Source organism: Acinonyx jubatus, chromosome A2 (assembly GCF_027475565.1).
Source record: "Acinonyx jubatus isolate Ajub_Pintada_27869175 chromosome A2, VMU_Ajub_asm_v1.0, whole genome shotgun sequence".
NCBI lineage: Eukaryota > Metazoa > Chordata > Mammalia > Carnivora > Felidae > Acinonyx > Acinonyx jubatus.
Window position 1 is genome coordinate 84,051,660 of NC_069383.1, and position 15,847 is coordinate 84,067,506.

Below are 15,847 nucleotides of genomic sequence, written 5' to 3' on the forward strand. Positions count from 1 at the left end.
ATTCATTTCAAGATTCTGGGTGTCATGCATGCTTAATATGCTTTCTCCATGTAGTTAACAATGTTGTGAAGGATTAGGACAATCTTTTACCCCCTTATCTTATTTTTCTATTTCAACACAGATCCAGAAACTGACTGCAAGAGTCTTCGGTATAACATCTCAATCACAGTCCTAGATAATGTCTTCCTCCAATATCTAAGATTCTAATATATGCTATGTTTAAATATTAATAAAACTTATTTGAATGGGCTTTGAGATCAATATTATTACTTTTCAGATCTCTTCAAAAATGTTAGTGTTTTGTTCATAAATAAGCCAGTGATTATCTCTTCTTATGAAAAGTAAAGGGATTTGTGATGTTAATGGGAAGTATCAGCATGAAATCATTTTTAATATATATAAAGGTAGTTAATATATTACATATATATATACACACATATTTCCTAGGTCTGTCCACTGAAAAGACTTAGAAATAATGGCCCACTAATAGCAATAAATAAGTCAAAATATCCTATCTTGGTTTCTAAATATGATTCTTCACAAAAGGGAACAGGGTTCCTTGGTGGGGGTGGGGAGGCAGATTCCAGAGCTGGGGAAGAGAAAAAGTAAGATAAAATTGGAACATTTTGTTATATAAAGAAGCAACAAAGTATTCAAATAATCAAAAGCACATGTCAAAAGGACAGCAACCATCTTGAAGGAGCCCCCACAGGGCAAAGCAAACAATTTGAGCTTCAAAACAGACTATTAGTAGCAGATTCTATCCCATTAGATAAAATAAGAATCCAGGAGTACATATTGACATAAACTTTAAAGACAAGTAAAGGAACTGATATTAAAGACTTATACATTTATTCGTTAGCTTAGTTCATTCAGTAAATTTGTATCATACAATTGTACCTCCAATGAATTCAAGGGGAACCTGTAGGGTGGAAACCACTTCCTGACTATGGATAAAGCCTAGAACATATGCCAATCATGTAGATACTTATCTCATCAGACACTGAGCAAGTGCCAGTATACTGGAAACTTCCTGGGGTGGGGGAAGCTCCAAGTAGCATTTCCAATTCTGCATGGTTACTTTAATGTTACATCCCTGTCCTCTCTTAAAGTCTGGTGCTGCCGAAATACCCATATCCTCCTCCGACTGACCATGCCACATCTCCTGTAATTTTTCCTCCCAGGTTCTCATCCAGCTATTCTACCTCTGCCAGGCACTTGGGAATTAGAAAAGCCCTCAGGTTCCAACTTAAGAAAGAACATTGAGTTCTGGTACGTGAAATGTAATGAAGATCTCAAACATAACGACTACTCTAAATAAAAAGAGAAACCAACAAGCCACATAAAACATGCTATTAAATCACGATTTTCATTAAATAGTACCTAGTTCTGCATGCCTACATATTTAAAAGTAGGATGAAAATCTATCATAAATATGCTAAACAGAAAAACTAAATTGAAAACTGTGTCAGAAATTAATATTTTTACAATATTTCTATGAGTGTAGTCTGCATTAAACATGAATGATTATATTTCATGTAACATTTTATTGTTTTGAAATGAAATAATGATAAACATCCTAGCAGCTAGAGAATACAGCTAGAGTGAAGAGTTAATTTATGGATATTAACTACAATAAGTATGTCATACAAACTGTTCTGAAGATGAATGTTACATTAGTTAAGTCATAACAAAAAGATACCCCACTGATTTAACAATGATTTATTGAGTGTCTACTTATACTACTAGTATTAAACTATTTAGTACCACTAGTATTGTGGACCGTGTGTAGTCAGGTATGAATTACAATAACGTCCCTGTCCTAAAGAAACTCACTAGTGATAAAAGCAGATAGGTAAATCAATAAATGTAAAGCCCGAGTGTCAAGTGCACAAGTCAATGGTAGCACAAAGACTGAGTGACTCAATGGATGGTGGGCAGGAGAGAATAAGAGATGGCTTCCTAAAAGAGGGAATGCCTGAGGCAGAGTTTAAGAGAGGATTCAGTTAATCAGCCAAGAACAAATCAAGGAGAGGCTATTAAACAAAATAAACAGCTTTTACAAAGTCACAGAGGCACTGACTAGCATGGAGCATGGTGAGAAAGGATCAGGGCAGTATTAAATTTCAAGCAGGGTCCAATTTGTGGAAGACCTTATATAGATTAACCTAAGGGAAAGTATAATTGAATGCATAAAACAATAAAAATGAAAATTACCTAGTCTCTGGCATGGCAAGTTCCTAACTACTTCAGGTCCTAGGTACTTCTTTTTCCTCTGCCTGAAGATACCTTCCTATAAAATTTTTGCAACTGGAGGTTATATCTCATTCAAGTCCTGGCTTAAAAATTACCTCCCAGGAAACACCTGTCTGTAACATCCAACTAAATTATTGCCACCCTACCACACCACCTATTAACCTGCCATTTCTTTTGTTTTTTTTTTTAATTTTTTTTTAACGTTTATTTATTTTTGAGACAAAGAGAGACAGAGCATGAACGGGGGAGGATCAGAGAGAGGGAGACACAGAATCTGAAACAGGCTCCGGGCTCTGAGCTGTCAGCACAGAGCCTGCCGCGGGGCTCGAACCCACAGACCGCGAGATCACGACCTGAGCCGAAGTCGGACGCTTAACCGACTGAGCCACCCAGGCACCCCTATTTTGTTTTTAAATCAATATAGAGAGATTAGAAACACAGAATAAATACCAATTTCACAACTTCATGTAACATACCCACATGCCCCTGATTTTTAATGTCTTTATTTGTAAACTAGACTGAAAAAATCGTGGAAATTGCTAAGCAACGTTTAATGTAGTACAGACTCTAGGGATTTGTTGGCTGACAATCTTCCTTTTATCCTGTAACATATAAACACATTTTGTTCCCTAGTAGCCATAGGAATATGACTAAATCAGAAGAAACCCTTTCAGAGATATTTGTGTTTTATTATCTCAAGGATAAATCTCTAATGCAAAATCATCAAGCAATATGACAAAACATACTGAAGGCATTTTGGAGAGAGCAGAAAAGGGGTTTCTAGCCCTTAAAATCATATGCAAATCTTCCTACCCTTGAGGAGAGACTACACTTGTCTCCAGGGAAAAGGGCTGGGAAGTAAATCTCCATTAGTATTGGGAAAACTTAAACTTCTTTTATTTAGCTTCCTGCTAAAGTGGGAGCTTCAGGGTACGTTTATATATAAACTGACATCCTTAAATATATTTTGGGGTCTTCAAGAGGAAAATGCAATGTTTATTCTTCTTGAGGTAGGCAAGACATCTGAATAATGAGTTCCTGAACTCCTGCAGTCACACAATCAAATTACCAGTGTATAGGACCCTCTAAAAAATTAAAACCTATTGTTACTAAGTGAAGGAATTACTCCCTTATTTATTTCTAGTTCTATAAGGATACTGTTGACAACAGAAATAAATATTTAAATATGGCCAAAGGTAGGAAGCTGAATTATATTGTAATGAAAACGTCCTCAAAACTTTGAAATTTTATTAAAATGGCAGTCATTACACTCTAAAAGACCTTAGTATATGCAAATTCTTTCATTAAGACTCAAAACTAGATGAAAGTCATTTAAATTCAGATCCTATATAACTACTAGTTGACCAATATCACAACCAATATTAACTATAGGTAAAATATTCATAATTGTCTCTAAATAACATGGTCTGAAATTCATTAAATATTTATGTGATATTCTGAAATGTATAATATTTTTCATAGTACAGTTTTAGTTATTCAAAGTATATTTTGCATTAAACATATATTGAATACATTTACGGTATTAAAATTATGATAGTGGTCTTAAAATATCTGACAGGTTTAGGGTCAGTGAATTACTCAAGAAAAGGCTTAGAAGATGTTTTGAAAAAGGACCAAGAGTGATCCCACCAAATTAACATGAGGAAATAAAGGCAGCAGTTGATCACATGTAATATCGTGGGTGCTCGTAAGAGGGAAGTAACAGGCCTATTCTGTGTAGTCCTGGTAAAACCAGATGTGGGGAATGTGCTAAAAGATTATTTACAAGTTGAAATTACCTGAAGATATTAAATGTTTATTTATTTTCAGAAAGAACCTCAAGTGGGCTCCATCTTCAGTGTGGAGTCTGATACAGGTATTGACCCCATGACCCTGGGATCATGACCTGAGATGACATTAAGGGTGGGACACTCAACTGACTGAGTCACCCAGGCACCCTGTTACTTGAAGATATTAAACAGATGATGGAGACCTGGTCCTGGAGTACTCATTGTTGGTATCAGAAAAGTGGTGAAGACATTAATACTTAATGATTTAGCTAACGTGGATCCACAACAAATAAGCCATGCTTTATAAGTAAAAATGTGCATCTGACCTGTTCTTTTTTTAAAAATTTTTTTCTTTAAGTTTTATTTATTTTGAGAGAGATAGAGAGAAAGAGAGAGAGAGAGAGAGATTGAGCATGAGCAGGGGAGGGGCAGAGAGAGGGAGAAAGAGAATCCCAAGCAGTCTCCATGCTGTCAGTATCAGCCCAATGTAGCGCTAGAACTCAGCAACCCTGAGATCATGACCGGAGCTGAAATCAAGAGTAGAATGCTTAACCAACTGAGCCACCCAGGTGCCCCACATATGACTTGTTCTTCATGAAGCTTCTCTTGAAGCTCTTCTCTTCTTTCTCTTGATATCCTCATTTTTATGGTCTATAGTTGTGGAATGCATCATTCTCTCCTTGGGAAGCACATTAAAGTTTTGTTTTTCACTCATCTTGTACTCAATCCCTTAATGTCCACTTTCCTTCAGATTACAGACAATGACTTGTCAAACTTCCTAATTCTTTTGCTGCCCTAAGATTTCATTGAGATTAAGTTGGAAGATTAATCTAGTTCCTTTAATCTAAAGGAATTAAATGAATCCAATTTTTCTCTGACCCATCTTAACTACAATTTTCTCTTAAAGAAACTTAAACTCCCTCTTTTACTTTTAAAAATATTCTCAATAGATAAAACGGGAGATAACTGTCTCAAAACCTTAACAGCTTTCAAAACTTCTTGCTGTTCTTGATCTTTTGAAATACATTCTTAAATATTGGGTTTACTTTACTAGCATCAGTTGATTCTTTGCTTAATAGATACATTCTCATATTAAATACAATAGATAAATATTCATTGTAGTGTTTTTTTCCCTAGTACTATATTTGTCTTCATTCATTCAACCTCTGTGAGGAATACAAACATAAGCCATGTTATTAAAAAAGTTGTAGCCTAGAATTGAGGTTGAGGTAAGTCTAATTTTATAATAAAAGGCAGAAAGAAGTGTCATGAAAAGGATCAGGTTGCATTTCATAGGAGTTCAGCAGACACAATAACTTTCAGCTGATTATATATAAGTAAAAAAGTATACAAGAGGTTTATTTAGGTTGGACTTTCAAAGAATTTCATATCCAAGCAAATGATTGGGCTTCAGTGGATCTATAAATTACATGAAATGATATTTAATATTTGGAAGATATATCTTATGTGTATCTGTGGTAGAGCAGCAGGACAGAATAAGATCACTAGTATTCATCATATTCTGAAAAATACTCACGACACTCAAAACGGTTAAAAGTAAACCACACTACAAAGAACAGTATTTGGAGGTTTCAAAACTATTAAAATTAGTATGAGTAGAAATACATTCTTATTGCCTCCAATTATTCATAAGTATTTTTGTTTCTCAGTAAAATGGCTAAGGAAGCATGAAGTTTCCCTTGAATTTTTTGAAATATGCTTTTCCAAACACTAGAAAATACATCTAACTGTTCCTTACCATTTCAAAAGAGAATATGTTCACTTTCTTTCCATAACTTTCTTTATACCTAATGTACACCATTGACAAAGTTGAGTTTATGATCATACTGTCCGTTTATGCTTCTTCCTTGCAATGGAAGCTTTTGTCATTTTAAACTAACAACAGAAATGATAAAAAAAAAATAACAGGCAAGATTAAAATATGGGCAGTAGAAATGATATTAAAAATCCATGTAGGATATTTTAAGTTTACTTTAAAAATTTATGATGGGAATTGATAGGAAACTGAAGACATATCCTAAGAAGATCTATAGAGAAAAAAAGGATAAATTGAGAAGTGGATTTGGAAAAGAAAAGGAATAATAATATTTAAAAAAGCAGTTAGAAAAGTAAGTGTTTTATTGTTTACTGTAAGGATGAAAGCATGAAAAAAATGGTAAAATGGTTTTAAAAGATTTAGAATCATGAAGCAGAAAGTGACAAATTGAACTGCTCATTTTAATAATAAAAAGTGGGGGACAGCTATAGCTACTTGATGGCATGAAATTGAAGTACCTGAATTTCTGAAGTGTTTAAAAAAATCTAGTAAGGAGGGTCTAAAAGTATAAAAAGGTATGAAAATATCTTTTGGGGTTTAGTAGAATGTGAACTGATGATGAAAGATTGACAGGCACAGAATAAGTAAAAAGCAAAACAAAAAGAAAGATAAATTCAGATATTGACATGTAAGAAGTATCCCTGTATAGTACTTCATGAAAAGGCATACATTTTCAGATCCAGTATTAGCTTGCTGTGTTTTGTGAATATGGTAAATAGGCAGCCGCAGTATCCAGAGTTTTTACTAAAGTACCCATTATCTTTTACCAAAAAGATTGCAATCACTTCAAAGCTACAGAACAACAACAACAAAATATTATAATGTTTTCATTTATTGAGCTGGTCAAATTTCTCCATACATTGTCAACTCTGTAGTTAAGGTGAATCAATTATTTAAATGTTTTTGCAGTTCTCTTTCCCCAATTTGTTTATAGTATATGGTCCAGGAACTTCACACAAAAAGGTGCTTTATAAAGACCAAAGTCACATCACTCAGAACTTTCTAGCAACTAAAATGATCTAATACCCTCAGACTTAAGTAGTCAAATTTTACCTGTCCCCACATCTTTTTGCACAGGGCTAGGTGACTAATTGACAGTACTATTTGAGAGGAAGTTCCTGCATTACAGACATTAGACCATATATTCTATCCCAATCATATAACTGATACTGAAAAATAAGATGGTTCTATGAAATGCAGAAACACAATCAACGGATATTAATTCTAGACCAAAAGGAAACAGTTCTGACCCTTCCATACAAATGTAATTGATATAAATCTAAAAGTTACCATCATCAAAATATTTGAGGTTTTCAGGTAAGGAGAATTTGCACTATAATGTAATTTGATAAAATACCAATGAAATATGCAGTTCTGTGCAAGTGTTTGCAGGCATCTAAGCCCTAAACCTTCCTCTCACTAACTTCAAGAAGCTTGATTTCTCAACATTCAATCCTTTCTTTGGAATATAGTCTTTTTCCCTGATCTTTCCTCTCTTCTCTGCCTAGCAAAAGATTTTGTAAACTGGAGTTGAGTGTTTTTCTCTTCTCACATTTTGCACAGTGCTGGGTAAGGCTGAAGAGCCAAGGTTTCAAAGTGTGCCCACATCTATCTTTGCAGTCCAAATTCTCTTTCTAGGACTTGGGCTTGCATATCTAGTTACTGGACTTAAGCTATAGATACCCATGGAGTCACCAGGCTGGGCTAAGAAACCAGCAGATAAACATAGCAAATCCTTCTGGAACATCTTTTAGGCAATGTTTTGGGAGAAAAATCATATTTAATATCCATATAAATATGAACCTATTACAGAGCAGAAAATTCATATGAATTTTTAGATAAAAGTGGAGGACGTCAAATAAGATTACTCTTGGCTGGGGGTGGGGTAAGTATATCATTGTTGAGAGATATTTTGATAGAAAAGTCTGAGAAGCTTGGTATTATGCTAAGTAAATCTGCCTTATAAATATGGATTAGTATATTTGTGTGTGAATACTGAAGCAGAAGTGAAAGGAGGTTTAATAATAGGAATGATCACAGACAAACTATGGAGCGTGTCAAGTTTATCCTCCATTGCCATTATTACCACCAATACCACCTCTCAGACCCTGTCCCAAGCTCTTGAAGAATCTGGCTTCTTTTCTTAACCTCAGCCTCACTACTAAGCATATTCTGTCTTTTCTTCATCAATAAGTGCTCTTTTTCATTCCATTCCTTAAGACATTGGTATATGTGTAAAGAGATAATCATTACATACTGAAGATAAAAATTCATATTAAGGTGGTGGTGACATAATGAAATTTTATATGCTGTTACTTTGGACATATCTGTTATTAGGTAGAATTCTGCTGAGCGTTTACATTGTGCCAGAGAATGTGCAAGGGGGTAGGAATGCTTTTCTTTCTTCAGCTTTTAAGATTCCCAAACTCTTTTTTAATAGAATGCAATATCCAGTGCCATGTTCTGCACAAAGAGTGTCAGCAGTGAAAAAATTCATTCTTGACACAGGTATCAAACTCAGAAAGGGTAAAGCAGACAAGAAGAAATAAAGCAAATGTGAAGGGTTCCAGAAGAGAAGATAATCAAATTAGTCTGAATCTAGCATTTCAAAATGATTGTTATTTCAGTCATACTTTTCATAGTGCTGTAAACCTGAACAACTAAGGACTCACAACTATTTGCTTTCATCTCTGCAAGTTAGCAAAGTCAACTGATCGACAATTTATTTGATGACATTGTATCTGACAGAAAATGCTGTTTTTTCACTCCTAGGAAACAACCCAACAAGTCCTCAGAATACATGTAAATTTTTTTTCTTAAAGAAAATATACCCATCTTCTTTTTTGCTACCACATTTCAGTGCATTTAAATTTTACATGATGCTCACACAACCTTGTCACATAAATCATCACCTTTTTACAGATGAGGGAACAAGTTCTGAGAGGCTATGTGATTTAATCAAGGTTATATGGCTAAAGGCAGGATCCCAATTTCTGAGTCCCCAGATGGTGCTCTCCTCAGGGTTCTACAAGACCCTTTTACACCTGTAGTGGTCAAAATCCAGGCAGGAGACAGAAATAACACCATCACTAAAACTGGGAAAAGCTAATATAAAGCATTAACTAGTAAAAGGAGACTGACTACTAAGCGAGGAGATTACTAACAAACACAGGAGTAGTGGTTTAGGGAGCAGCCAGTACTTCTGGGGCTGTGGGAAAGTACCCAATAACTTAGGTAATAACTTAGAAGAACCATGCTCTCATCCCTGTCCTCTATGCTACCAAGCCAGAGACACAGACCTTACTGGAGATAATGTGGCTGTCGCCCAACCTATGGCAATGAAATTCATTAGGTGTCACAGTCTGGGCTGGTGAGGGAACCACCAGCTGGGGTGCCAGTGAAACTTGCTAGGAATGCACCCATTGGGAGGCCAGCATGGCTTATTGGGAAGCCACACACTGGGGAGTCAACCAAACTTACCTAATGATGTGAAACACTGATCTCTTGCACACCACAGGCCAGAAAGCCACCCCTGACCACACAGGAGCAAGGAGAAAAGAAGAGGCCCCCCTTTTTTAGGCAGTGTCCCTCTAGCACCTTCTATTGACAAGTCCTAGCAATGGGTTGAGAACAAAGCAATGTTTACAGGTTCTAGCTCTAAATATCACAGTTCAGGGCAAAGATGAATTAGAAGCTGAGAAGCATGAGACTGTTGGCACATAGCTCAATGACTCTCTTGGGTTCTTGAGGGGGAAATGCTTTTATACCAAACTCCTACTCCATTTGTCTTCTTCTTCTTTGTTTTTTTTCCCCTCATTACCACTACAATGAAATGCAGACCCAACCTTTGAGGATGCTATGTACTGATTTCTGGTAAGACACATGGTTAAGTGCATGAGGAGAGCACAATGCAGTGAATGAGACCAGGTCTGGAGCCAAAACATTTGGGTCTGAATATTAGCTTCACCACTGACTAAATTAGCAGCCTGGTAAAAGTTAATCTCTGTATGCCTCAGTCTCCTTATCTGTAAAAGGGGATGATAAGATGATGGGAAAAATAAATGTAAAGCCTATACAACAGCACCTAGCACATAGTTAGAATTCGATAAATATTAGTATTACCCATATGTGTTAGTTTGTAATTGGTGTTTAAAAATGCATATTCAGTTCTCATTTTCAATTTCCATGTAGGTCTGTATCTCATAATGCTAAAACCCAACTTGTTTGGGTGAGACTGGGCTAAGTACCAAAAAACCTTGCGGCCTCCTGGGCATTGCCTTCAGCTTTGATTTCAGATCCTGGCACTGCCCCTGGCTCACTGAACAATCCTCACAGCAGAAGCCAACCCACTGGGGATCCCTCGTCTCAAGGGAAAAAAAGACACATGTTTAAATAAATCATCTTTCTTTAGTAACTCTTCCAGTTGACTAAATTTGATTCCCCTCTTCCCCAAACAATGAGTTACACTTGGGAGGAAAAGAGGAAGAAATTACTATTTTTAGTGCCTACCCACCTGTACCAGGCAAGCACTTTGTATGCATTACCTGATTCATCCTCATCATGTCCTATCAAATTAGTACTTTTAACCCTGTTTAACAAATAAGGAAAATGAGGCTCAGAAAGGTCAAATAATCAATTCAAGATGACCTCTTGGTAAGCAGCAAAGCCTCAATTCAATTCCGGTCTTTCTGTTTGGGTGGACTACACGTTTTTAACTGTGCCGCTTGCCTCCCACACTCTCTTCATCTCAGACATCAAAAATCTTAACTGCTCAGTCGTTTTCGTACTTTGCTTTAAAGAGAAGAGTGGGTGTGCAACTTTTTTTTTTCTTTCTCAACCGTATCATTTTTAAGATACAGCGAATGAAATTCATTTACTAGTCACAGGAATTTAAAAAGTTATTCCTAACATCTTACACGAAATTAGCTTTGAATGAAAATCAACAGCCCTACTGAATCTCTGCGCGCCTGTCCTCACCTCTCCTCCAGGCTGCAAACTTGGTGAAGGGAAAGGAAGCCGGTGGTGGGCCTGCGAGCTGAGCTCCAGCCCGGATTCTGCCGCGGTGCTCAAGTTCGGTCGGACCCTTCTTTTCCTCCTGTGGAGCAGGTAGCTGTCGGGCCAGGACGTCTTAAGGTTTCTTCCTAAGGTACAAGCCCGAGTCTGAGGCTCTCCTGGGCGAGGATGTGCCCCAGTCGTGTCCGCCACAGCTCCCGGGGTGAACAGCCCGTTTCTCCCAGGAAGCTGCCAAGACCACCTTTCTCCCGCCCCAGCCCACAGCTCCTTGTGCTCCGCGTCTCCCAACCAGGAAAAGTGAAGCCCCTTCCCCTGGGACCCTGGAGCAGCCTCTCACCGGACAACTCCGCTGAGTTCCCGTCCCGGCCTGCACCCCGCAAAGCGATGCTCAGCCCACCCGCCGTCTGGGTAACCAGCCTGCACTTCCCCAACTTTCCGCTTCTCCGAGGGGAAATTCTGAGAACTCTGCAACGAGTTTGACTGCAAACAAAGCACCGCTCAACAGTGAACTCCTCCGCCGCCTCCCGACGCCGGGAGCTCAGGCCTCCCCTGCAGTTCCACGCCGCATCCCGCCAGCTGGGCTTTCCCACGGCGGGGTCCCGGGCCGGGGGGGGCGGGGTCGCAGCGGTCCCGCCGGAGTCCCGGGCTCGGGGACGCGCCCCAAGTCCGGGTCTCGCTTTTTCTGCTCCCGTCGAGTCCCGGTCTGAGGAAGTCCGGACGTCCTCGCGGCGCAGTAACCTAGCGCGCCGCCCGGCCGCGTGGAGGCTGAAGAAAGGTCCGCGCAGGGCTCGCAGCCCTTCCTGCCGGCCTCCCCACGCCGGGCCTCGGCTCCCCTCCTTTCCCGCTCCCGCCTCTTCTCGTAGGCTGCCAGGCGGACCCAGCCTGCCTCTCTCTCTGCCTTCACTACCGGGTCAAGCTGCGGAGGGAGGGAGCGAGACAGCGGCGAAGCGGCTCCCCACCCGGCGCGCGCGCGCGGCCCTCCTCCCGCTCCAGCCTGCTCCCTCCTCCCCTGCCTCCTCCCCTCTTGCCAGTACAGTACAACTAGTACGCACACACTCACACACACACGGACCCTGCTGCTGCCACTGCAGCTACCATGGATATCAGCTAACAACACACACCCAGGCGCGCGCGCGCGCTCCCACTCGCACCACGCAGGAGTGGCCCCCGGCATCCCTACCCTCCTTCCCCACCCCCACCCCACTCGCTCACCAGCTCGGCTACTGCTCGCTCAGGCTGCCGCCGCCGCCGCTGCCGCCGCCGCCACCACAGCTCTCCTCTGCTGCGGGGCCACAGCCTTGAGTGTCATTCAAGGGACAGCACAACCTCACCCAAGCTCTCCTACCTCTGCCCAGCCGTCCCTCTCATCCTCCCCCTTCATCATCCTCACTCCATCCAAAGAAGAGGGAAAGCACCGAACAGAAGGGGGAGGAAGGCAAAGTCTGCTCTTCTCACCTCTTGGCCCCCCCTGCTCCTGCATCCTCATTCTCTCACCACCAACTCCCCTACCCCAGAGGAACCCCTCAGGAGCTGAGGCGACTCACCCCACTGCCATGTCCAAAAGCTTGAAAAAGAAAAGCCACTGGACTAGCAAAGTCCATGAGAGTGTCATTGGCAGGAACCCGGAGGGCCAGCTGGGCTTTGAACTGAAGGGGGGCGCCGAGAATGGACAGTTTCCCTACCTGGGGGAGGTGAAGCCCGGCAAGGTGGCCTATGAGAGCGGCAGCAAGTTGGTGTCGGAGGAGCTGCTGCTGGAAGTGAACGAGACCCCCGTGGCGGGGCTCACCATCAGGGACGTGCTGGCCGTGATCAAACACTGCAAGGACCCCCTCCGGCTCAAGTGTGTCAAACAAGGTGAGCGCAGCGGCTTGCTCGGTGCTTTGCCAGGCGGCTGGACCGCTCCAAGCGCAGGGCAGTGGAAGGGTGGGCTCGCGTGTGGAAGGGGGTGTGTGGCGCGACGGTGGGGGAGGTCGAGGGAGTACCCGGCAGAGCGAGTGAGCTTTGCGGGGGGTCCGAAAGGGGTGCTCAATGGAAGGGAGGGACAGGTTTGCAGTGTGGCGTGCAACTTTGCGCAGTTATATCCTCCACTTTGGAAGGTGTTTGGCCTTGTGTGACCTCAGAGGTGCGGGCGAGCTCCCGGGGCAAATTGAATGTGCGTCAGTGGCACAGCCCGCAGTGGATGAAGAGCTTTTGGGGAAGGAAAGGAAGGAAAGGAAAGAAGGGACGAAAGAGGGAGGGAGGAAAGGGGAGGAAGGAACAACTTGAGGGTGCAGCGGCATCACCAGCAGGGCGGGGAGGAACATGGGGTGGCGGGGCGAGTGGAGAACTACGCCCCCCTTTTCAGGAGCCGGACGGGAGACGCCTTGGTCCTCAGCCGTCCCCTAAGGATCCCTCCTTGAACCTCTAGGTGACCAAGAAGGGAAGGGACAGATTGCTTTGGGCGCTTTGACGGGTCTTCCTTAACTTTTTCCCTGCTTCGCTCTTCTGTCCCCCTCCCCCGCCCACGGTCGTGTCATGTGGGCACCGCGCGTCACGTGCGCACTGACTAACCCCAGTGCTCACCCCGAGTTGGCCGGCGGGAGAAGGCTCGAGAATGAGGCGCGGCACTGGGAGCGGGTTCTAGCGTTGGGGGGTCGGAGGAGAGAAACGGTTACCCGAATGTTCTCTCCCCAGGGGTTGTTGCCCTTGTTGGGTGGAAGTTCCCTGTGGTTGGGCTCTTTTGGCTTCCGATTTGAGGGGTGTGTTGCTGAGGAGCTGGGTAGAAAAGCCAGCTGGTTTCAGCTCAGGCTCCCTCAGCTTCAACCTGGCTTGGATGAGCCTCACTTGAAGGCTGTGATGGGGACGTAGGGAGACTGGGATCTTACAGAACTCTCCTTAACTCTGTTTTTGCTGAAAGGAGAATAGGGTCCTGAAGGAGGGAAGAGTGAGATGAAAGTTTCTCGGAAAGAGGACCAAAGTAGCGAATCTTTGTTTTCCTCACGTGATTTGTGTATGTTCTGTAGCTCAAACGCACATCTCGTGTGCTGTATGTATGCATATATGCAAATTCGTATCAGGCTGAAGGCTTCTTGTTGATGACTTTACGTGTTCGTCCTGCCTCAGAGATGGAGTTGAGCATGCCATTGCCCGAATTTTGAACAACCCCATAATCTTACTACATGGCCGACCATCGAGAAACACTCGTAGGGAGATGTTCTTCTCTATAAAATCAGTTTGAAAAGTAAGCAAATGAAAAAGAAGTCTCTGGCAAAATTTCTTAAATTTCAATTGCCATACGAGAAAACGTTTTCGTTGGGGAATCTTCTGGCTTACTACTTGAGATAGGCTAATGTAAACATTGGCTTGTAGGTCAACATAGCTCAGTACTGTACAAAACTGAAGATTTATGAGTTAGGGAGGAAGGCAAATAGAGTATCTTGGTATTTTTCAGTATAACACACCAGAGGCTCAAATACAGGGATTCCTGCTAACTTACGTGATGTCATAATATTATCTTACGGCAGTAGTTAACAAATGTAAGGTTCTGGTTTTGAGTCCAAGAAACCCGCCACACGATTAATGAGCGCGCTTTTATTGGCAGGGGCTTGGTATTTGTAGTGGGAAGTGATGGCAAGAGTTAATGTGTTGTGAAATTGGACTAATGATAGTATCCTGATGAAGGAAATGATTGTCTTATTGTGATTTGCAGTGTTGCCCACATTTAGTGTTGTGTTCTTTCTGAGCCCTGTATTTTGAGTGGGACTCTGGCGAAGTGTATCTCTAGCAGTAAGAATGTATTCAAAAAAGAAAGAAAGGGAGATGATTGAGTATTATATTCCATAAAATCTAATAGTAAGACTTAACTTGGAAAAGTGAGGGCATGAAAGCTATCATTAAATAATGAAAAGCTTTCAAGTAAGAAAAGGAATTTTGACTATCTTCTGATAACACCATAGGACAAAACTAAGGTAAATTTATAGAACAATTTAAAAGATGAAACATCTTTGCCTGTGTTAAGAACATGAGCTTGCTAAAAGAAGAGAGACAAAAGGAGGAAGAGGAGGAGAAAATGAGCTTTCTAACATAACCTTTCAAAAATCTGTGGACTGGCTATATTGTGAATTCATGAGCCCCCTTCATTTGGGGTCTTTATGAAGAGGCCAACGTGACAAGATGCCAGGATTCCTATGTAAGCTAGGAACCTAGACCAGATGCCATTTAAATCTTGCAGTGGATGACTTGATCCAAGGTAGCCTCTGATCACCCACCTTCTATATAATATTTTATTTGAAAGAGTATTGCTTTTAGAACTCATGGAATATATAAAGTGATACATAAAGGGGAAAAATCTCTTTTCTTTCTTTGTTAACTGTTTGTTTCTGGGCTTCACTGGGTCATTGATGATTGATGCTGGTAATGATGTTCACAGAGCCTCCACAGGAACCTGGTTCACAACCTGAGTTATTATTGACCAAGAAAGAAAAAAAAAAGCCTCACTTAGCTTTTGTGGAAAATATAATCTTATTGTATATTCTTCTAAATACCATCATTTATATATACTGTTCCCTTGTTGAAACCATTCTTTCCCTTGTCAAACAACAAGACAGGTTTATTTTATTTATCATTGTAAGCAAAATGAAGATTTCAGAATGTTAGATAATGGTACCTGTGTGTCTGGAGTTTTACTATAGATTTTACTTGCCAGAAAAATATTTAGAAGCTCTTGGCTCAGTGTTCTTATTTCTGGAAAAGCAACAAACTGGCATAGCTGAAAAACTTAAACATTGTTTGTTTAGCAATTTTATTTTTAAAATATGAATGAGATGATTGATTTCTGAATATTCATTTAAACATTGGGTATTAAACATACATAATCAGGTAAACTAAGGCAAATTTTCCAAAGAAAAGTAGACATTTAAATAATAAGAATATTAATAAAAAGCGCACCAGATAAAATTGCATTGTTTACTCA

General features: G+C 41.0%; 1 protein-coding gene across 11 annotated transcripts in view; it reads left to right on the forward strand.

Annotated features, from left to right (window-relative positions):
- The first annotated feature begins 11,934 nt into the window (after positions 1-11,934).
- MAGI2 (membrane associated guanylate kinase, WW and PDZ domain containing 2) overlaps positions 11,935-15,847 on the forward strand; it is a 1,320,050-nt gene continuing 1,316,137 nt past the window's right edge. For 4 of the 11 annotated variants that reach the window (XM_053218553.1, XM_053218554.1, XM_053218555.1 and 1 more), the window contains exon 1: positions 11,939-12,750. In XM_053218553.1, the coding sequence (XP_053074528.1) occupies positions 12,450-12,750 (301 nt within the window). In that variant the 5' untranslated portion in view covers positions 11,939-12,449. Of the gene's footprint in view, positions 12,751-15,847 lie in introns of all 11 variants that reach the window. The other 7 variants (XM_053218549.1, XM_053218550.1, XM_053218551.1 and 4 more) reach the window with 4 other exon arrangements.